Genomic DNA, 21120 nt, shown 5'->3' with positions numbered 1-21120 from the left:
CATCCTTAAAAACAGCCAAAATGCCTGGTAGCTGTCTTCATGTGCAGCTCCTCCAGAGGCTGGTAGTGGAGAGGAAGGAGAAGGGGTCTTGGCTAGGAGGCCAGATGCAAAACTTTTGTAGCACTGGGAGTGGTTCTTACAGCAGTTCTAGAAACTCAGGAAGCAGCCCAACTTCTCTCTCCCGTTGGTGCGTGAGCCTGTGGGCAGGGGTGGGTAAAATCACGTGTATCTGATTCAAGAAGGGGCTACTGGGGGGGGGGGGGGCTGGCCTCCTACCTGCTGGAGCAAGGGGTGATCTCCCCTTCCCCCGCCCACTTCTTGTCTCCCCTTCCAGGACTGCCTGGTGCTGGAGCGATGCGAACAGCCTCAAACCATCTGCTCCTTCCAGGATGACTTCCAGGAGTTTGAGATGATCGATGACAATGAGGAAGAAGAGGAGGAAGAGGAAGAGACTGGGCTGGAGGAGGGCCCTCCCTCCCCATCGGTCTCTCCCATACCTTCGCCCACCCCGGGGGAGACCCAGAAGCACCGGCCCACGACTCTCCACCTGACGGCCACAGGCACCCAGGTGAGGGGAGCACAGCCTGGCCAACCAGCCTGTCTTGGGAATAGGTGGGCCTTCTGGACGCTCTGGGAGTCCTTCAGGTTGGGGGGGGGTTCAAGAGGATTTCCTGCCCTGCTCCCCTCTCTGGCTAGGAAGCAGCTGTCAGTTGACCCAAGGCTGCCCAGTGAGCTTTGTGGCCAGCTGACGACTAGAGTCCGAGCTTCCCTTGTCCATGCCAAATGCTTGACCCACTGCGGGAGGTAGCGTTGCCAAGTCCAATTCTAGAAATATCTGGGGCTTTGGGGGTGGAGCCAGGAGCAAGGTTGGGACAAGCATGACTGAACTCCAAAGGGCCGTCACATTTAAAGGGACCACACACCTTTCAAATGCTTTCCCTCCATTGGAAAGAATGAAGGATAGGGGCACCTTCTTTGGGGGCTCATAGAATTGGACCCCCTGGTCTCATCTTTTTGAAACTTGGAGGGTCTTTTGGGGAGAGGCACTGGATGCTATGCTGCAATTTTGGTGCCTCTACCTCAAAAAAACAGCCCCCCCCCAGATACCTGCAGATCAATTCTCCATTATGCCCTATGGGAATCAGTCTCCATAGGGAATAATGGTGTGCCCAGCAGACATTTCCCTCCTCGCCACCCCCACTTTCTGATGATGGGGAATCTCATGCCCTCACCTGGGGATTGGCAACCCTAGCTGGAGGATGCAGGTACCCTGCAGAGTATGGATACCAACTCTGGGTTGGGAAATTCCTGGAGAATGGGGTGTGGAGCCTGGGGAAGAAATTGACCAGCCCCCTCGAGTACTCCCTTGGAAGCAGCCCTTTTCTCTGGGGGGGGGGGGCTGATCTCTGCCATCTGGAGAGCAGGAGTGATACTGGGAGATCTCCAGGCCTTGCCCGGAGGTTGGCAACTCTGCTCCGGAGAGTGTGGGCTGAGTGCACGGAGGCAGGAAGAGGGCGGGCACCCCAAAGTGCTTGCCTGGCTCCGATTCCACTTGGCCGGAAATGCTCCGGAGCACTTCTCAGCATCAGAACGCTGGAATGAAGGCCCCCCCCCCGTCTTAATTGAAATCTCCTCCACCCCTGTGGTGCCCAGAGAGCAGAGTCAGCTGCCCAAATGCATCCTGCCACTTCTCAAGGAGCCAGTTTGGAGTAGTGCATAAGAACAGAAGAGAAGCAATGTTGGATCAGGCCAATGGCCCATCCAGTCCAACATTTCGTGTCACACAGGGGCCAATATATATATACTGTGGCTAAGAGACACTGATGGCCGTTGCTCCATATTTTTATCCAATCTCCTCTTAAAGCTGTCTATGCTTATAGCCGCCACCACCTCCTGTGGCAATGAATTCCACATGTTAATCACCCTTTGGGTGAAGAAGTACCTCCTTTTATCCGTTCTAACCCAACTGCTCAGCAATTTCATTGAATGCCCACGAGTTCTTGTATTGTGAGAAAGGGAGAAAAGGACTTCTTTCTCTACCTTCTCCATCTCATGCATTAACTTGTAAACCTCTATCATGTCACCCCACAGTCGACGTTTCTCCAAGCTAAAGAGCCCCAAGCGTTTTAACCTTCATAGGGAAAGTGTTCCAAACCTTTAATCATTCTAGTTGCCCTTTTCTGCACTTTTTCCAATGCTATAATATCCTTTTTGAGGTGCAGTGACCAGAATTGTGCACAGTACTCCAAATGAGACCGCACCATTGATTTATACAGGGGCATTATGATACTGGCTGATTTGTTTTCAATTCCCTTCCTAATAATACCCAGCATGGCGTTGGCCTTTTTTATTGCAAACGCACACTGTCTTGACATTTTCAGTGAATTATCTACCACGACCCCAAGATCTCTCTCTTGGTCAGTCTCTGCCAGTTCACACCCCATCAACTTGTATTTGTAGCTGGGATTCTTGGCCCCAATGTGCATTACTTTGCACTTGGCCGCATTGAACCTCATCTGCTGTGTTGACGCCCACTCACCCAGCCTGAACAGATCCCTTTGGAGTTCCTCACAATCCTCTCTGGTTCTCACCACCCTGAACAATTTAGTGTCATCCGCAAACTTGGCCACTTCACTGCTCACTCCCAACTCCAAATCATTTATGAACAAGTTAAAGAGCATGGGACCCAGTACCGAGCCTTGCGGCACCCCACTGCTTACCGTCCTCCACTGTGAAGACTGCCCATTTATACTGACTCTCTGCTTCCTATTACTCAGCCAGTTTTTGATCCACAAGAGGACCTGTCCTTTTACTCCATGACTCTCGAGCTTTCTAAGGAGCCTTTGATGAGGAACTTTATCAAAAGCTTTCTGGAAGTCAAGGAGGAGGAGGAAGATAAGGAGGGGGAGGAGAGGGAGAGCAGAATTCCCCAAGCACTGACTGTCCCTCCCTCTCCCACCGTTCCACACAAGCTCCCATTTTGTGTTGATGAGTTCCACACAGCCCATCCTCCAGGGCAGGCCATTGGGGGGCTGTTTCCCTTGGTGCTGCCTCTCCCCCCCACGCCTGCCTTGCCCCAGATGCTGCTGCCCACAGATCCCCCCTCCCTCCCTTCCTCCCTCCCCTCTCGTGCTCTCCTGTGTGCTGCTTCTGCTGGGCTCTAATCCCCTGCGGGAGGGAGGGAGGGAGGGAGGGAGACTTCTTCCCACGTAATCCCCTGCAGCAGCATTAACTCTCCCCCCAGGAGGGGATCAGGGGGGCAGGCAGGGCTTCATCTGGATCCCCTCCAAGCCAAACCAGGCCCTGCTCTCCCCCGCCCACCACCAGAGGGTCCAAACTGGGGACTGAGATGGGGCAGCTGTCAAAACGGAGTTCTGGGGGGCTGCATGGCGGAGATCTAGGTGGGAGCCAAGTGGGGGGGGGGGGGAGCTGGGGGCCTTTGGGGCCAAGAGGAGGAAAAGTAAGTGGGGTGGAGGTGGGGGGGCAAGTGGAGCAATTTCCATCCCCTGGGGCAGCAGGAGTTGCTCAGGCAGGCGGAGCACATCCGGGGATGTTGGAACTCTCTGTCTGGGGCAGGGATGCTCTGTATTCTTAGTGCTTGAGGGAGGCACAGTGGGAGGGCTTCTAGTGTCCTGGCCCCACTGATGGACCTCCTGATGGCAACTGAATTTTTTGGCCACTGTGTGACACAGAGTGTTGGACTGGAGTGGCCTTTGGCCTGGTCCAACATGGCTTCTCTTATGTTCTTATGTCTGGGGCAGTGATGCTCTGCATTCTTGGTACTTGTGGTGGAGGGGACAGTGGGAGGGCTTCTAGTGTCCTGGCCCCACTGATGGACCTCCTGATGGCCCCTGGATTTTCTGGCCCCTGTGTGACACAGAGTGTTGGACTGGAGGGGCCATTGGCCTGATCCAACATGGCTTCTCTTATGTTCTTATGTGACACAGAGTGTTGGACTGGATGGGCCATTGGCCTGATCCAACATGGCTTCTCTTATGTTCTTCTGTGACACAGAGTGCTGGACTGGAGGGGCCGTAGGCCTGATCTAACATGGCTTCTCTTATGTTCTTCTGTGACACAGAGTGCTGGACTGGAGGGGCCGTAGGCCTGATCCAACATGGCTTCTCTTATGTTCTTAAGTGACACAGAGTGTTGGACTGGATGGGCCGTTGGCCTGATCCAACATGGCTTCTCTAATGTTCTTCTGTGACACAGAGTGCTGGACTGGATGGGCCGTTGGCTTGATCCAACATGGCTTCTCTAATGTTCTTATGTTTCTGGGGCAGTGATGCTCTGTCTTCTTGGTGCTTGTGGAGGGGGCATAACAGTGGGTGGGCCTCTAGTGTCCTGGCCCCACTGATGGACCTCCTGATGGCACCTGGGTTTTTTGGCTACTGTGTGACACAGAGTGCTGGACTGGAGGGGCCGTAGGCCTGATCCAATATGGCTTCTCTTATGTTCTTCTGTGACACAGAGTGCTGGACTGGATGGGCCGTAGGCCTGATCCAACATGGCTTCTTTTATGTTCTTCTGTGACACAGAGTGCTGGACTGGAGGGGCCATTGGCCTGATCCAACATGGCTTCTCTTATGTTCTTCTGTGACACAGAGTGCTGGACTGGAGGGGCCGTAGGCCTGATCCAACATGGCTTCTCTTATGTTCTTAAGTGACACAGAGTGTTGGACTGGATGGGCCGTTGGCCTGACCCAACATGGATTCTCTAATGTTCTTATGTTTCTGGGGCAGTGATGCTCTGTCTTCTTGGTGCTTGGGGAGGGGGCACAACAGTGGGTGGGCCTCTAGTGTCCTGGCCCACTGATGGACCTCCTGATGGCACCTGGGTTTTTTGGCTACTGTGTGACACAGAGTGTTGGACTGGATGGGCCATTGGCCTGATCCAACATGGCTTCTCTTATGTTCTTCTGTGACACAGAGTGTTGGACTGGAGGGGCCATTGGCCTGATCCAACATGGCCATGGCCAATATTCATATGTGACACAGAGTGTTGGAGTGGATGGGCCATTGGCCTGAGCCAACATGTCTTCTCTTATGTTCTTGGAGGTGTCTGGGCAGCAGCTCTTCTGTGTCTTTGGCTCTCCTCCCAGGAGGTCCAGCAGAGAGAGGGGTCTTGCTCAGAGACCTGGCAGTGGCTGACAGACACCTCCTACCTGTCTTTGTGTGGCCTCCTCCTCCAGCCATAGCAATACCCTGTTCTGTGGTACTGTGGCAACACATTGAATGGAAGGGGTTCTTGCCTGGTAGGATTCCAGCCTCCCTACACCAGCCTGAGGTCACCCCCTGTCTCCAGTTCTCCCTAGGGTGGCCAAGTCCAAATCAAAACATATCTGGGGACTTTGGAGCCAGGAGCAAGGGTGTGACAAGCACAATTGAACTCCAAAGGCAGTTATGATAGGACTGGCAAACTCCCAGGCAGGGCAGGGGTTCTCCCGCCCGGAGGTCCCCAACCCGCCAGCTCACAGTGGGCCAGCAGGGGGATCTCCTCCCAACATCACCGGCACGATGATGTCATGTGCCGGTGACATCATGCGCTGGCCTCTCTAGGAGCTTCCGAGGAAACCCTTTGGTTTCCCTGGACGCTCTAGGAACTTGGGAGGGAAACTCAATGGTCCCGATTGGTGGTGTTTGCTCCATCATCCCTTCCAGGTGGGCGGCCATGCTGGTCCATAGCAGGAGAAGCAGGTTCAAGGCCTGCAAAGAAGCAAAAGGTTTCTGGGGAAGAGGTTGTCATGAGTCAGATGCAAGCAGAAGCTCTGGCTTTACAAAGAAGAAGAGGACTGCAGATTTATGCCCCGCCCTTCTCTCTGAATCACTCAGAGCAGCTCACAGTCTCCTTTCCCTTCCTCCCCCACAACAGACACCCTGTGAGGTGGGCGGGGCTGAGAGAGCTCTGACAGCGGCTGCCCTTGCAAGGACAACTCCTGTGAGAGCGAAGGCCGTTCCTGCAGCTGCAAGTGGAGGAGGGGGGAATCAAACCCGGTTCTCCCAGATAGGAAGAGTCCACACACTTAACCACGACACCAAAGCTCACTACTTGGAAAGCTTCTTGGTTTTTAAGGCGCTCCTGGACTCGAATCTTCCGCCTCGGCACCATCTTCAGCGGTCTCCCAATGAGACAGGAGAGCCTCACTTTCTGCTGCAGGGTTCCAAAACTGTCCTCAGTCCCCTGATCTGCCCCTTCCCTCTTTCTGTGCCCCCAGGACTCCTTGAACAACAACAGCAGCAGCTGCAACCCGCCTGCGCCCGCCCAGCAGAGAGCCACCTGGCAGGAGACGCTGCGCCTGGCCTCCCCCCCTCTCTCCTCCTCTGCAGCCCATGCTGGTGAGTGCCTTGCCCTGTGGGGAGGGAGGGGGTCCTGGCCTAGGAATCCGGAGGGTCCCACAGTGGATGAGGGTGGGGTGGAGGGGAGCTGTTGCCTGGGTTTCTGGACGTCTGGGGTGAAATCCTCACTTTGTAGGGTGGTCTCAGAGAACTGATCTTGGGGGGGAGGGGTTATCAAACGGCAAGAAAAGAATCTGGGGTCCTCAGCACTCAGAAGTCTCCTGACCACAAGGTCTCCTATCGTACCCGGCTGTCCTCCGGAAGAGAAACGCGGCTGGCCAGAGAGGCTGGGCTCTCCTCTCCTGCTTCTCTACGGCCAGACGCAGCTTCTTCCTCCACCCCGCACTCCAAGACCACCTTGGCAGTCTGCTCCTCTTTCCCTGCACCGTTTGTCTTGCTGAGATTCCAAGTAAAACAGGAGCCGATCAGGAATCTGTTTATTGATTAAAGACAATGAAAAGGAACTCGCGTAATAAGAAACACAGGAGAGAAATCATTTGTGTGGCCTCCTCCTCCAGCCGCTCACAGGGGCAGTGGTGGGAAATAATAATAATACTTTTTATTTGTATCCCGCCCTCCCCGCCAGGGCAGGCTCAGGGCGGCTCACAACATACGAATATAATATACAATAAAACCATACATAGTAATTACAATTACAATTATAAAATCAACATTAAATCATTAACAACTTACATTAAATAGCCTCTGCTGACCCACAAACTGATTCTGGTCAGTGTTAATTAACTTTTTCTGTGTATTTCAATTAACTGTTGAAGATGAAAGTAACTCTGAGCAAACAGAGATCGCTGACAGTAGAAAAGTGCTTCAGCTCTTGCACATGCAGCGAGAAAAGGTTAGGGATACAACAGCTGCCGCTCCACTCTCCCCTCCATGTCCATCCAAAGCTAAGAGACCTGCACATGACCAACAAAGACCTCAAGCTGCCATCTCCTTGGTGTATCACAGTCAGGACTGTCTCCTCATATTGGCAGAGGGTCTTCCGGGTCTCAGGCTGAGGGCTTTTCCGTCCCCTCCTAGCTGATTCAACTGGAGATGCCGGGGATCAAACCTGGGACCTTTGGCCTGCCCAGCAGATGCTCTACCATTGAGCCACAACCTGTCTCACTTGGGCAGACTCGCTCTGCCTGCAGAATTCAGCCAACATCTTGGGGCAGGCTGTGTCTGCACAGCTTCCTTTTTTAGCAGGATCTCCTTTGCCTATTAGGCCACACTCCCCTGATGTAGCCAATCCTCTAAGAGCTTACAGTAAGCCCTGGAAGAAGAGCCTTGTAAGCTCCAGGAGGATTGGCTCCATCAGGGGGTGTGGCCAAATAGGCAAAGGTGTCCCGGCTACAGAAAAAAGCCCTGCCGGGGGGGGGGGGAGGCTGCTGACATTAAAGCGTGATCCTGTGTGGTGATCCAACAAAGATGGCTGCACGAGAAGGGCCTTGAGGGGTTCCTGGCAGGAGAGCTGGTCCCCCAGGACCTTTCAGCTGGGAAGCCGTGTCAGTTCACAGTGGAAGAACCAGGTTCCAGTCCGGGGGGCACCTGAGAGACCAGGTGGGAGCTCTTGAGAGGCGGCACAGAAGTAGGAATGGAGGCCCTTCTCTCTCAGTCCCTCCGGTGGGCATGGGAATGTCTTATGGTTTATTTGGAATCTCCCAGGCACCAATGGAGACTTCTCCTTGCCCTTCAAGGCAGGAGGCCGGGGTGGAGGAGGGGAGGCAGAAGTTCCCAGCCCCCCCTCTCAAGATGCTCTTTCGTCTCATTTGGAGGTGGGCAGGGTGGGGTTTTTTGTAGCAGGAACTCATTTGCATATTAGGCCACCCCCCACCCCCCAATGTAGGCCCTGCAAGAAGAACTCTGCTACCAAAAAGCCCTGCAGGCAGGACGGAGTCTGGGTTAGGGTTGCCAAGTCCAATTCAAGAAATATCTGGGGACTTTGGGGGTGGAGCCAGGAGGCACTGGGGGTGGAGCCAGGAGACATTAGGGGTGGAGCTAAGATCAAGGCTGTGACAAGCATCATTGAACTCCAAAGGGAGTTCTGGCCATCACATTTAAAGGGACGGCACACCTTTTCAATTCCTTCCTTCTATAGGAAATAATGAAGGATAGGGGCACCTTCTTTGGGGGCTCATAGAATTGGACCCCCTGGTCCAATCTTTTTGAAACTTGGGGGGTATTTGGGGGAGAGGCACTAGATGCTATACTGAAAATATGGTGCCTCTACCCCAAAACACAGCCCCCCCAGAGCCCCGATACCCACAGATCAATTCTCCATGATTTTCTATGGGAATAAATCTCCATAGGGAATAATAGAGTTCCCAGCAGACATTTCCCTCCCCTCCCCCCGCGTTCTGATGACCCTGAAGCGGGGGGAGGGCCTCCAAACCGGGGGATCCCCTGCCCCCACCTGGGGATTGGCAACCCTAGTCCGGGTTCTGGAGCTGAATCTTCTGGCAAGCCGATCTTTTCCCTCCCTCCAGCTGTGGGAGGTGGGGGGCAGGCTGCCATGGGGAATTTCAGAGAGTGGAGAGACCACTTGGCTGCCAGTGAATGGAGAAGCGGGGAGGCAGCGCTCAGCAGACAGCCGTTCTTCTGTGGAGGGGGGAGTGTCGTGCTGTCGAGTTGTAAAAGGGGTGTGTGTGTCTGTTTTCCCCTACAGAACGTTCCTCTCCCTCACACCCGTGTCTCCAGGATGGGCCCTGCTTGGACGCTCAGAGCAGCAAAAGCCCAGGTCCTGCACAGCCTCCTTGCAAGCCTGGTCTTCACGATGCAGAAGAGAACAGCCGCAACTTGCAGCTCGCCCCACCCGCAGCTCGCCCTGGAGAAGACTACAACAAGAATATTGTCTCCTCCTCTGTGTTGTCCCGTACCCAGCCTCCTCCTTCGGCTCCTCCTCGCCAAGCACCTACCGAGCCCCATGATGCAGCCAGAGGCCCAGAGGCCCACCCCCCAAGCCTCAGCCCCCACCGGTCTCCTGCCACAGACAGCTACTGTGCCCGATTCCAGAGAGATGTGGCGAGCTGCAGGGAGAAGGAGATGAAAGTTGGTGCCCCCCATTCCCTGATTGGTCAGGACAGCCCTTTGCCAGCTGAGGAGGAGCCAGCAAAGGGCTGCAGAGATGCCGAGCCTGGAGCGGGCCGTGTGTCGAGTGCTCACGCCAGCCCCACCAGGGAGACCACAGAGCCACTCGGTTCTGAAGGTGAGGGTGCTCAGGGAAGCCGGGCCTCAAGCGTGCGAGGGCCGCCCTCTGCCTCATCAGATACCACCTCCCCTTCCTCAGACCCTGGCATAGAGGCCGACCTCACCAGCCGCAACTCCAAGGCCTTCTTGCCTTGCAGCCGGCATAGCGAGGACCTCAGCTCACCCGGCTCTGACTCGGATGTGGAGGGAGAAATCGAGGCCGCTTTTGCCTGCAGCGGGAACCGCCTGGTCAGCAACATGATCTCCAGCATCTCAGAGACCGAGCTGGACCTGAGCAGCGACAGCAGCAGTGGCCGCTCTTCCCACCTCACCAACTCCATCGAGGAAGCCAGTTCTCCAGGGTCGGAGGCAGACCTGGAAGCAGACCTGGAGGCCCCGGGAGTGCTCGGCCTCAAGGATGCCCTGATTCTCGGCACCACGGACAAAGACAAGACAACTGTGGAGCTGCCGCCGGGGGAGAGCTTGGCACCGCTCAAAATCGAAGAATTCTACGATGATCCGTCAGCTCCCATTGACCAGACGGATGTGCCTCTCTCGGGTCCTCTGGAACTGGAGATCAGCCCCGATCACAGCCTGGAGAGCCTGCGACGCTCCTTCTACTTGCCGGTGGGCCCCAAGCTCATGCCTGAGGGAGACGACGAGGACGATGAGGACGAAGGGAACAGCGAGTATGATTCAGACTCCGACTCGGAGTCGGAGCCTGATCTGAGCGAGGACTCGGACTCCCCCTGGCTCCTCAGCAATCTGGTGAACAAGATGATCTCCGAGGGCTCCTACCCCATCAAGTGCGCGGAGGAGTGCTTTCCTGCGGCTCACTCTCTCTCGGACACCATCTCGCCCGCCTCTGACCTGGAGCCAGAGATCCCCAGCGAGGCCCTGAGCGAGGACCAGCTCTGTCCGCAGCAGAGTATCGAGCTGGTCGACATGGAGACCCTTCGGTGCTCCCTGCAGAGCGCGGCTGAAGAGAAGACCGCCGAGGCCAGGCCTGCTGCTGCGCTGGAACCTCCGCCGAGCGACACGGGGCCCTACCTCTTGATGAGCAACCCAACCGAGGACACCATCACCCCCGTCTTCCCTGGGCGGCTGCTCTCCAGCTGCTGCAAAGCCTTGCCCTCCAGAGAGGCCCCCCGTAAGGCCGAGCTGACTGCTGTGCCGAAGGACTGGGCGATCGAGGGGGACCTTGACTCGGGCATCCTGGAGGACAAGGACATGATTGACGACATCCGGTTAGAACACCCCGACGTCTTGGACGTCTCCACTGCCAAGACCAACCGCTGCTTCCGCTTGGCGTATTCCCCGGAGGAGGACGAGGTCCCCCACCTGGGCAGCCGCCAGGGCTCCCCGTCGGCCGAGGAGTTGCCGCTGCCCCCGCCCGCCGTGGCGCTGGATGAGTCCTTGGCCTACGACTCCATCAAGTACACCCTGGTGGTGGATGAGAACACGCAGCTGGAGCTGGTGAGCCTCAAGCGCTGCACCTCCCTGCTGAGCGACGACAGCGAGGAGCTGCGGGCCTGCGAGGGGGCCGACCTGGAAGACGGGGCCAGCGACTTCGAGGATGGGCTGGTGGCCCCTGATGGGCGCAGCTGCTCCTCCTCGGAGGACTCCTCGCCAGAGGCAGACCTCCACTTCTCCAAGAAGTTCCTCAACGTTTTCGTCAACAGCACGTCCCGCTCCTCCAGTAAGTGTTGTCCCTCTTGCTGGGAGTGGTGGTGGGGTTCTGGATCTGCTCAGGCTGGCCCGATCTCATCAGATCTCAAAAGCTAAGCAGGGTCAGCTCTGGCAAGTATTTGAAATATGAGGAGCCTGAAACAGAGACAGGCAGTTGCAAAGCCACCTCTGCATTGTCTCTAGCTCGCCACCTAGTGGCGCCTATCATTAAAAGAGCTAGAATTTCTGGCTGCCAGACAATCTTAGGCTCTCCTGGCTATTCTACACACAATGCTATAGGATAATTAATTTAATTGCCCACCCCCTTGCGGCAGAGCTGCAGGCTCCCTCATCTAGGGAGGGATCTTTGTTCTGCTTGCCTGCGAACATTATAGGATGGGGGAGACTTGTCTTAGCAGTAGTCTGTGCTAAAAGGATCTTAGTGGACCATACGCTGAACATGAGTCAACAGTGTGATGCGGTGGCTAAAAAGGCAAATGCAATTTTGGGCTGTATCGACAGAAGTATAGCGTCCAGATCACGTGATGTGATGGTATTGCTTTACTCCCCTCTGGTAAGACCTCACCTGGAGTATTATGTTCAGTTTTGGGCACCACATTTTAAGAAGGCTATAGACAAGCTGGAACGGGTCCAGAGGAGGGCGACGAAGATGGTGAGGGGTCTGGAGACCAAGTCCTATGAGGAAAGTACCTGAGAGGTGATAGGATCACCATCTTCAAGTACTTGAAGGGCTGTCCTATAGAGAATGGTGTGGAATTGTTTTCTGTGGCCCCGGAAGGTAGGACCAGAACCAACGGGTTGAATTAAATCAAAAGAGTTTCCGGCTCAACATCAGGAAGAACTTCCTGACCGTTAGAGCAATTCCTCAGTGGAACAGGCTTCATCCTGGGGAGGTGGTGGGCTCTCCTTCCTTGGAGGTTTCTCAACAGAGGCTAGAGGGCCATCTGACAGTAATGAGGATCCTGTGAATTTAGGGGAGGGGTTTATGAGTTTAGAGCGGTTCCTCAGTGGAACAGGCTTCCTCCTCGGGAGGTGGTGGGCTCTCCTTCCTTGGAGGTTTCTCAACAGAGGCTAGATGGCCATCTGACAGCAATGAGGATCCTGTGAATTTAGGGGGAGGGGTTTGTGAGTTTAGAGTGGTTCCTCAGTGGAACAGGCTTCCTCCTTGGGAGGTGGTGGGCTCTCCTTCCTTGGAGGTTTTCCAACAGAGGCTCGATGGCCATCTGACAGCAATGAGGATCCTGTGAATTTAGGGGGAGGGGGTTGTGAATTTAGAGGGGTTCCTCAGTGGAATAGGCTTCCTCCTGGGGAGGTGGTGGGCTCTCCTTCCTTGCAGGTTTTTCAACAGAGGCTAGATGGCCATCTGACAGCAATGAGGATCCTGTGAATTTAGGGGAAGGTGTTTGTGAGTTTCCTGCATTGTGCAGGGGGTTGGACTAGATGACCCTGGAGGTCCCTTCCAACTCTAGGATTCTATGCAACAGCAACACCCCCCAGCAATGCCGCCCCATCTGAGCCCCCTTCCCTATCCCACCCCTGGCTCCCCCCGGCTCCTCCTGGCGCCTGAGGTCCCTGCCTTCCTGCCTCTCCGGCCTGCCTGCCGTCATCCTCTCTCTGTCCCCTCCCCCAGGTACGGAATCCTTCGGTCTGTTTTCTTGCATGGTGAATGGGGAGGAGAGGGAACAGACCCACCGAGCTGTCTTCAGGTGAGGAGGCAGATGGGGAAGCCAGAGCTTTTTGGGGGGGGAGGGGATGAATCACCAGGGCAGGGGGACCCTTCCATGATGCCGTGTCTGGAGTTTCTCGGGGGGGGGGGTCAGGGCAGCTCAGAGGGAGTTTTGTGCCCCCCGTCTCCTCCCACACCCAGCTGAAACCTTCTGCAATGACACAGAAATGGGATCAGGAAGAGCTGGAGAGGGCCTGTCACGGCACATCCGTTGAGGCTGAATTTTAACCCTGGAGTGGGTTTTATTGCACCACTGCTCCAAGTTTTAGTTTGCAAACTGACACACTGCTCATTGCCTCTGAGCATGCGCAGGGTGCCTTTCCCACAAGCATCCAGTGGGCTAGTGGCTTGAACAACAGGACTCGTCTCTCAAAAAGATCTTTACTGTCCATTCAGAAAGGCCAACTTGGGGCGGTTGGAGACGAGAGGGTGTCCGGGGAGGGGGCTGTTGTCTGGCTGGGGGCCACTGAAGTCCCCGTCCTGCCCCCCCCAGCTTTTATCAATTGCTCCCCCTCCCCCCAGATTCATCCCTCGCCACGAAGATGAACTAGAACTCGACGTGGACGACCCGATCCTCGTGGAGCTGGAGGAGGACGACTACTGGTATCGGGGCTACAACATGCGCACGGGGGAGCGGGGCATCTTCCCAGCCTTCTATGCCCACGAAGTGGTGAGCCAGGCCAAGGAGGTGGCAGGTGAGTTCCCTGCCTTGTGCAGGGGGTTGGACTGGATGACCCTGGAGGTCCCTTCCCACTCTAGGATTCTAGGATTCTATGACTGTTAAAGTGGTTCCTCCGTGGAACAGGCTTCCTCCTTGGGAGGTGGTGGGCTCTCTTTCCTGGGAGGTTTTTCAACAGAGGCTAGGTGGCCACCTGACAGCAATGGAGATCCTGTGAATTTAGAGGGAGGGGTTTGTGAGTTCCCTGCATTGTGCAGGGGGTTGGACTGGATGACCCTGGAGGTCCCTTCCCACTCTAGGATTCTAGACGGCCTTGCTGCCACGAGGGGAGGGGGTGGGCATTGCCTTGCTCCCACCTGCTCAGGTAGGGCGGCTCAATCCATCACCCCCCGAGGGCTGTTTCAACTGGTTCTGGATGACGCCTTCTTCTCCGTTGCTATCACAAGGACAGGGCGGAATCCGTGGGCGAGAGGGGTTCCCACCTCCCCCCGGAATCCTTTCTCCCCCCTCTGCCTTGGGGCTGGAGTCCCCCGGGTGGTGGCTGCAATTGCCACAGCCACCCCCAAGTGTGCTCTGCTTTCTTTCCCACCCCCTGCAGCTGCACAGGCATTGTGGGCAACTGGGAGGCAGGGGAATCCTCACATTGAGGGATTTAAGAAGATGATTCGTCAAGCTCCAGCATTTTGCAGAAGCCTCCCCCCGCCATACTTGCAGCTGCCCCCGTTGCATGGGTTTTGCTAGCCACATTGCTGCTGACGGTTCTCTGTTGTTGGTGTGTGGAGGGGGAAGTCTCCAGAGTCAGTGGAGAGCTTGGAGGAGGCAGAGAAGAAAGCCAGGATTCCCACGGGGGGGGGGGGGTGGGGTGGGGTGGGGAGAGCCTCCATAGCGGACTGGGGAGCTCTGCAGACCAGAGGGGCTGGTTGGTTTCGATTGGCTCAGTGGGTTGTTTGCAAGGCAGAGCAGCTGCTTCCGGCACTGGGTTTCCTGGGTTTCTCGCATCTCTCCCATTTGTCCTAAACTTTGCTAAATGCATAGCAATTATAGTTCTCTAAGATAGATCCAGGCAGGCAGCCGGGTTGGGCTGAAGCAGTTGCAGGAGTCAAGGTGCACCTTTAAGACCAACCAAGTTTTATTCAGAACGTCAGCTTTCGTGCGCTCTCTAAGCACACTTCATCATGACTCCTGCATAGTTCTCTAAGAGAAGAGCAAATCCGATTTCAGATCTCCCCTGGAGAAATAGCCATGTGCACATGGGCAGCTTTCTCCCAGCCCAGAGGCCTCTCTTGCACTAGGGCTGCAAAAAGAAGAAGACTGTAGATTTATACCACACTCTTCTCTCTGAATCAGTCTCAGAGCCGTTTACAATCTACTTTATCTTCTCCCCCCACAACAGAAACCCTGTGAGGTGGGTGGGGCTGAGAGAACTCTTACAAGGACAACCTCTGCCAGAGCGATGGCTGACCCAAGGCCATTCCAGCAGCTGCAAGTGGAGGAGGGGGGAATCAAACCCTGTTCTCCCAGATAAGAGAGCTCTGGCTGACCCAAGGCCATTCCAGCAGCTGCAAGTGGAGGAGTGGGGAATCAAACCCGGTTCTCCCAGATAAGAGAGCTCTGGCTGACCCAAGGCCATTCCAGCAGCTGCAAGTGGAGGAGAGGGGAATCCAACCCGGTTCTCCCAGATAGGAGTCCACGCACTTCACCACTACACCAGACTTGCTCTTGCAGGGGAAAACTGGAGACTTCAAAGACAGAAGGCTGGTTTTTGGGGGGGAGGAAGGGGCTCAGTGGTGGGTGGAGGCAGACAGTCCAAGCTCACCAAAGCAAATGCTGACCCTTTCCGCCCAGACCAGTCCTGGCTGCCAGTCCGCAGGGCCTGAGGCTGAGGGGCCAGGAAGCAATGAATGGATGGGAATTAATCGACATATCCCCTTCGGGCACCGCCTCCCCGTGGCAGAGATGGGGCAGGCACCGTTAGCACCAGGAAGTGAAGGGGGTTCTTCTGGGCTTGGTCCTGGCAGGCTTGAAGCGGAATCCGTGCTGGGTGGAGCGTTTCAACGTGCAGTTTCTGGGCTCCGTGGAGGTCCCCTACCACCAAGGGAACAGCATCCTGTGTGCGGCCATGCAGAAGGTGAGGCCTCGTGAAGGGGGGGGGGTCTGTCTTACCAGGGGGGTCTTGTCGGGGGGCGGGGGCTCAGCCGCCACTGCCATCTTCTCGGACTCCTGTTTAGTCTGTGGCCCGATCTCTATCTACTACTCCCTGGGGCAAAGAAGCAGGGCACCACTGCCAGCCACAAAAGTATCCTGGAAGCACTTGGGGGGGGGGGCGGGCGATGATGGGGCCTTCCAGGCACCTGAAGGGATGCCCAGCTCCTTCCGGAAACTTCACAGGGCCCGTCTCTCCTGCCCAAGCCCCCTGCTTTCTCCACCTGGCCCCAAGACAACCCGCCCCCCCGCTGCAGATGGCTGTTGGGGCTTTTGGGGGCAGGAGGCCTCAGCCGGGGGGGGGGGTCTGCCAGCAATGGAGATGCCCCCCACTACACTGGGCCCTGCCAGCCCTCATCTCACCAGCACCAGCCCTAGACTCTCTGCCCCCTGGGAATGACTGACTTCTGGCCTCCAACCCCTGCGCTGAGAGTGTCACCAAGTCACATGGGGAGCACTCCGTCTGGAGCCCCTGCAAGATCGCGCCCTAGGAAGTGGCCTGCTTTGCCTCGTGTCTGTGTGTGTGTGTCTCTGTGTGTGTCTGTGTGTCTGTTTGTGTCTGTGTGTGTCTGTCTGTGTGTGTGTTTGCGTGTGTGTGTCTGTGCGTTTGTCTGTCTCTGTGTGTGTGTGTCTGTGTGTGTGACTGTGTGTGTGTCTTTGTCACTGTGTGTGTCTGTCTGTGTGTGTGTGTGTGTGTCTGTGTGTGTGTGTGTGTGTGTCTGTGTGTGTCTCTGTGTGTGTCTGTGTGTTTGTATGTGTCTGTGTGTGTGTCTGTGTGTGTCTGTCTGTGTGTCTGTCTGTGTGTCCGTGTGTAGGGCATTTCTGGCCAGCCAACAGTGTCCAAATCCCTTTCAGAACAGAATCCCTTTGATGGCTGTGCTGATCCATGCAATGGCTTGATCGTGGTCCCTCTACCTGTTTTCAATATGCATTTCCTTGAGTTCTCCCCCTGGAGTCCTGGTTACCTGGGAGAAACACCTGTGTGTTGGAAAGGATGGCCCGGGGAGGGGGGTGGGGATGGGCGCCTGCCAGGGGAGGCTTCCTGTGGCTCTGAGGGCTGCTTGCCACCTCCCTCCCCCTCCTTCGCAGATCGCCACCACCCGCAAGCTGACGGTGCACCTGAGGCCCCCGGCCACCTGCGACTTGGAAATCAGCCTGCAGGGCATCAAGCTCATCCTGAGTGTGAACGAGTACAGCCGTGAGGAGGAGGTGAGGGGCCCGGGGGGCAGGAGGGGAGCTCTCTCTCCCAGGGAGGCTGGAGCCAGCCCCTTGGGCCCTCGGGGGAGGGGGGGTTGCAGGGCGGAGCCTGGGGAGGCCGGGCTTTGAGGAGGGAAGGGGCTTCAGTGGGCCACAAGGCCATACAGTCCACCCCCCCCGCCCCAGCAGCCATTTTCTCCAGGGGGAACTGTAGACTGGACACATCTGGTCATTCGAAAGATCTCCAGCTGCCACCTGGAGACTGTGCAACCAACAAAGAGAATCATGGCAAATTTAGGCAGAGAAGAGGACCAATTGTATGGTCTACTGTAAATCAATATATGTATATTTATTCATCAGAAATTTTCCTGATGTTCATTTGGTGCATAAATGTTTGCCAATAGAATTTTTTTTACTTTCCACAGCAATTTCCACTAGTAAAATTCTTCCGACTTCTGAGGAATACTGTAACTGTGGCTCAAATTTATCCTTTACATAAATTGCCAGACCCCCCCCCTTTTTTTAACTTAAATCTGTTGCTGTAAATAAATTGCCAAATTCTTATTTCTCAAAAGATGCTGGTCTTCTGCCAAAATGTGGGTTTTTCTTATAAACAAATTAAATCCATCTCCAATTTTGCCAAGTATTTGAAGGTCTTCCTCCTTTTTTATAGGAGAATTAAGTCCATTTACATTAATAGAAACTATTGAGGCCATTATGAGTTTTTCTTATCGCTATCTTTTTTAGTTTGCAGTCTTGCTGGGTATTCCCTTGTTTACACTGCTTGCTTCTTTGTACGGAGGCTGGTTTTCATGGAAGCCTAGTGCTTTGGATTTCTCTGCCTCAATTTGCCGTGATTCTCTTTGTTGGTTGCATAGTCTCCATTCTATTTATTTTATCCATCCATTATCTGGAATTGGGAGTGAGCAGTGTAGTGGCCGAGGTTGCAGATGACACCAAATTCTTCAGCAAGTGTGTTGGTCTTAAAGGTGCCACTGGGCTCCCTCAGTTCTGTGTCAGGAATTACTAAAAAAGGGATTAAACATAAAACAGACAATATCCCCAGGCCCCTGGATAGATCTATGCTGTGGACTCACTTGGAAGGCTGTGTCCAGTTCTGGTGCCCATATCTCAAGAAGGCCACTGCAACCAGGACGATGAGGGGGCTAAAACACATTCCCTATGAAGAAAGGCTAAAGAATTTGGGACTTTCCAGCTGAGAAAAGAGACATCTAAGTGGGGGAGGGAGGGGCATAATAGAGATATGTAAAATCATGCATTGGATGGAGAGAGAGTTGACAAAAGAGAAATTTTCTCCCTCTCCCAAAATACTAGAACTTGAGGGCATCCAGTGAAGCTGACAGACAGTAGGTTCAGTAAGGACAAAAGGAAATACTTCTTTTCACAAAGAGTGATTACAGTGTGGAACAGGCTGCCATGCCCCCAGTCTGGGCGGAGGATCCCCCACCCCGGAGGTTCCCAACCCACTGGCCCACATTGGGCCGGTGGGGGGAACCTCCCCCTGCATCATTGGCGTGATGACATCACCTGGAAATGACATCATCAAAATGGCAACGCGCACGTGGGACACTCTAGGCGTTTCCAGGGAAACTCTATGGTTTCCCCAGATGCTGTAGCCATTTGGGAGGTAAAATTCTATGGTACAATTGGTACCATAGAATTTTAACCTCTCAAATGGCAAGAACATCCAGGGAACCATAGAGTTTTCCTGAAAACGCCTAGAGTGGCCCACGTATGCGCCATCATTTTGATGATGTCACTTCCGGGTGACATTTTGTTGTGCATGCGTGAATGTCTCCCGCCAGGTCTTGAAGAGGACTTGGCAACGCTAGTGTGGAACTGGCTTCCAGAGGGTGGAGTGAGGGCCACAGAAACAACTTTAGAAGGAGATTAGATCGATTCATGGAGGAGAAGTCTCTCCCTGGCTACTGGCCTCTGAATCCCAGAGCCTGGAGGGGAAGGCCTTGGACTCTCTGCCCAGTTGCTGGCCCTCCAGAGGAAGTGGTTGGCCACTGTGTGGAGCACGGAAAGGCTTGAAGCCCTGGACACCCTGGGGCTGACCCAGCAGGGCTCTTCTGCTGTCCTCTGACTGCCGCCTTTCTTTTATTGATTGATTGATTTATCAGCTATTATATTTATTTTTCCAGTTTGAGCGCTGCAGCCATTTCTTCCAGATGAAGAACATCTCCTTCTGTGGATGCCACCCCCGCAACAGCTGGTGAGCTTCCCCCTCCTCTTGCCCCAGGGCTCCCCCACCCAGGACAGAAGGGCTCCCCCAATCCTTTCCAGTCTTTCGCTTGTCAGCTCCACCCCCCCACCTGCCCCCCTATTGCAGGCAGCAGCTGCTGCTCCTGTAAGCGGTGAGCGGGACGCTGGCCTTAATCAAAGTCCACAGCAGATCTCTGGCGGAGGTGGGGTTTGAACTCAGTCCTCTGGCAGATGTGCCACATCTCCCTTGTCAGCTTCGTGGTGACTGGCCTTCCAGCTCAGCACCTCCGTTCTCCCAGAGGGAGTTTGCCTGCTCCGCCTGCCTGGTGGCCCCTCCTGCCTCTGCCCCAAGGAGGCACAGGCTGTTGGAGGCCCGGTCACATTTGGCAGGCATGTCTTAGCCCCCCAGGGCTGCAATTGGTCTCAAAGGGGGCCCTGCAGCTGTCTTGTCCGGGGCTCCATTCCCCCCCTCCAGAAAGAGAGTCTTGCTCTGCCCAGCTCAGAGCCCCCCCTCCCCCTTTCCTTGCAGCTATTTCGGATTCATCACCAAACACCCCATCTTGAGTCGCTTCGCCTGCCACGTCTTTGTTTCCCAGGAGTCCATGCGGCCTGTTGCAGAGTGTGTTGGGTGAGTGAGGGGCCGTGGAGGGGGGGACTGCAGCCCCTCCGGATCAGTCTGAAGGCTGCTGGCACGCCCCTTGTCTCCCTGCCCACGCTGGGGAGTGTGCACAACTGACGGGGTTAGCCCACCTGAGGATGCGGCACGCAGGAAACAGTTCAGTGAGGGGCCAGAACTGAGCCGTCTCTTGGTGGGGCCAACAGCGGAGAGGCCCTGCAGTGGCTGATGGAACCCATCCCCTGCAGGTGAGGTAGCTGAGAGCCCATCACCGGCCCTCTCCAGGGGCACGCTCCAGCCTGTGAGGAGGAAGAGCTGGCTGCCTGTCAGGGGCAGAGGTGTGCTTGCAGCTGTTGCCCCCTTGCAGCCCAAGTCCCACTGGGAAGGGCTGCGAGTGAGTGCCCGAGTGTGGCCTCACATGTGAGGAGGACTGCACCTCTCCTTGTCCGGGGCTGCCCTTGGAGACTGCCTGTTTGGCATGCGTGGAGCTGGTGGAGTTGTGCTTGCCACGCCCAAAGGAGTCAGCATGGGGGGGAGGGGCAGGGTTGGTTCATTGTCCATTGGAGCAACAGGACTCATGGGGGCCAGCCCCTCCAGCCCCCACCCTGGCCTGCTACCTGTGCCCTCTCGATCACAGCACCTCTGGCTTCTAGTGTTCTGGCCATTTCCCGCTCAAGGGGAACCGGGCTCTGTAGATGTCTGTCCTAGCAGCAGAACTCCAGGCCCCACCGGGAGGTTGGGAACCCTGCCTAGATCCCTGCTGCCCCATGTTGCAGTGAAGAGGGATCTTCCAGCTTCCTCCGGAACGGCTCCCAGAGCGGCCCTGGGCTGGGTCCTCTGGCAAAGGGAGCCAGAGTTGGGCGTGGGAAGGGCCAGCTTGGAGAGGCCTGCTGCTATGCCAGGACAGCCTCAGACTCCCGGGGGGGGGGGGGGGCTGCACAGGACAGGGCTGCCAGTTCTGGGCTTGGGGGGGGCGGGGCTGGGTGAGGCCAGAGTTTGGGGAGTGGGAGGACCGGGGAGGGGCAGAATGCCACCCAGCCCACCCTCCAAAGCAGCCCTTCTCTGCAGGGGAACGGACTCCTGTCATTTGGAGAGCGGCTGTGATCCCAGCTGGAGGTTGGCAAGGCCAGTGCGCGGCCCCTCCCCTCCTGCCTGCCTGCAGGCCCCCCTCCCTCCCTTTCTCTTGCAGACGCGCCTTCCCAGGAGTACTACCAGGAGCACCTGGAGTTCGCTTGCCCCACAGAAGACATCTACCTG

The 21120-nt window shown here is 55.8% G+C and overlaps 1 protein-coding gene across 1 annotated transcript in view; it reads left to right on the top strand.

The window, feature by feature from the left end:
- The window catches only part of MAPK8IP2 (mitogen-activated protein kinase 8 interacting protein 2), a 48883-nt gene extending 28990 nt beyond the window's left edge, over positions 1 to 19893 (top strand). The window contains exons 3-11 of the mRNA XM_060244528.1: positions 335 to 568; positions 6219 to 6339; positions 9005 to 11224; positions 12845 to 12920; positions 13463 to 13635; positions 15638 to 15747; positions 16911 to 17030; positions 19187 to 19257; positions 19777 to 19893. Coding sequence (XP_060100511.1) covers positions 335 to 568; positions 6219 to 6339; positions 9005 to 11224; positions 12845 to 12920; positions 13463 to 13635; positions 15638 to 15747; positions 16911 to 17030; positions 19187 to 19257; positions 19777 to 19879 — 3228 coding nt within the window. The 3' untranslated portion in view covers positions 19880 to 19893. The remainder of the gene's footprint in view (positions 1 to 334; positions 569 to 6218; positions 6340 to 9004; positions 11225 to 12844; positions 12921 to 13462; positions 13636 to 15637; positions 15748 to 16910; positions 17031 to 19186; positions 19258 to 19776) is intronic.
- The last annotated feature ends 1227 nt before the right edge of the window (positions 19894 to 21120 follow it).

Source organism: Heteronotia binoei, chromosome 8 (assembly GCF_032191835.1).
Source record: "Heteronotia binoei isolate CCM8104 ecotype False Entrance Well chromosome 8, APGP_CSIRO_Hbin_v1, whole genome shotgun sequence".
Taxonomy (NCBI): Eukaryota; Metazoa; Chordata; class Lepidosauria; order Squamata; family Gekkonidae; genus Heteronotia; species Heteronotia binoei.
The sequence above is the reverse complement of the archived record's forward strand: the minus strand, read 5'-3'. Positions and strand labels throughout refer to the sequence as shown.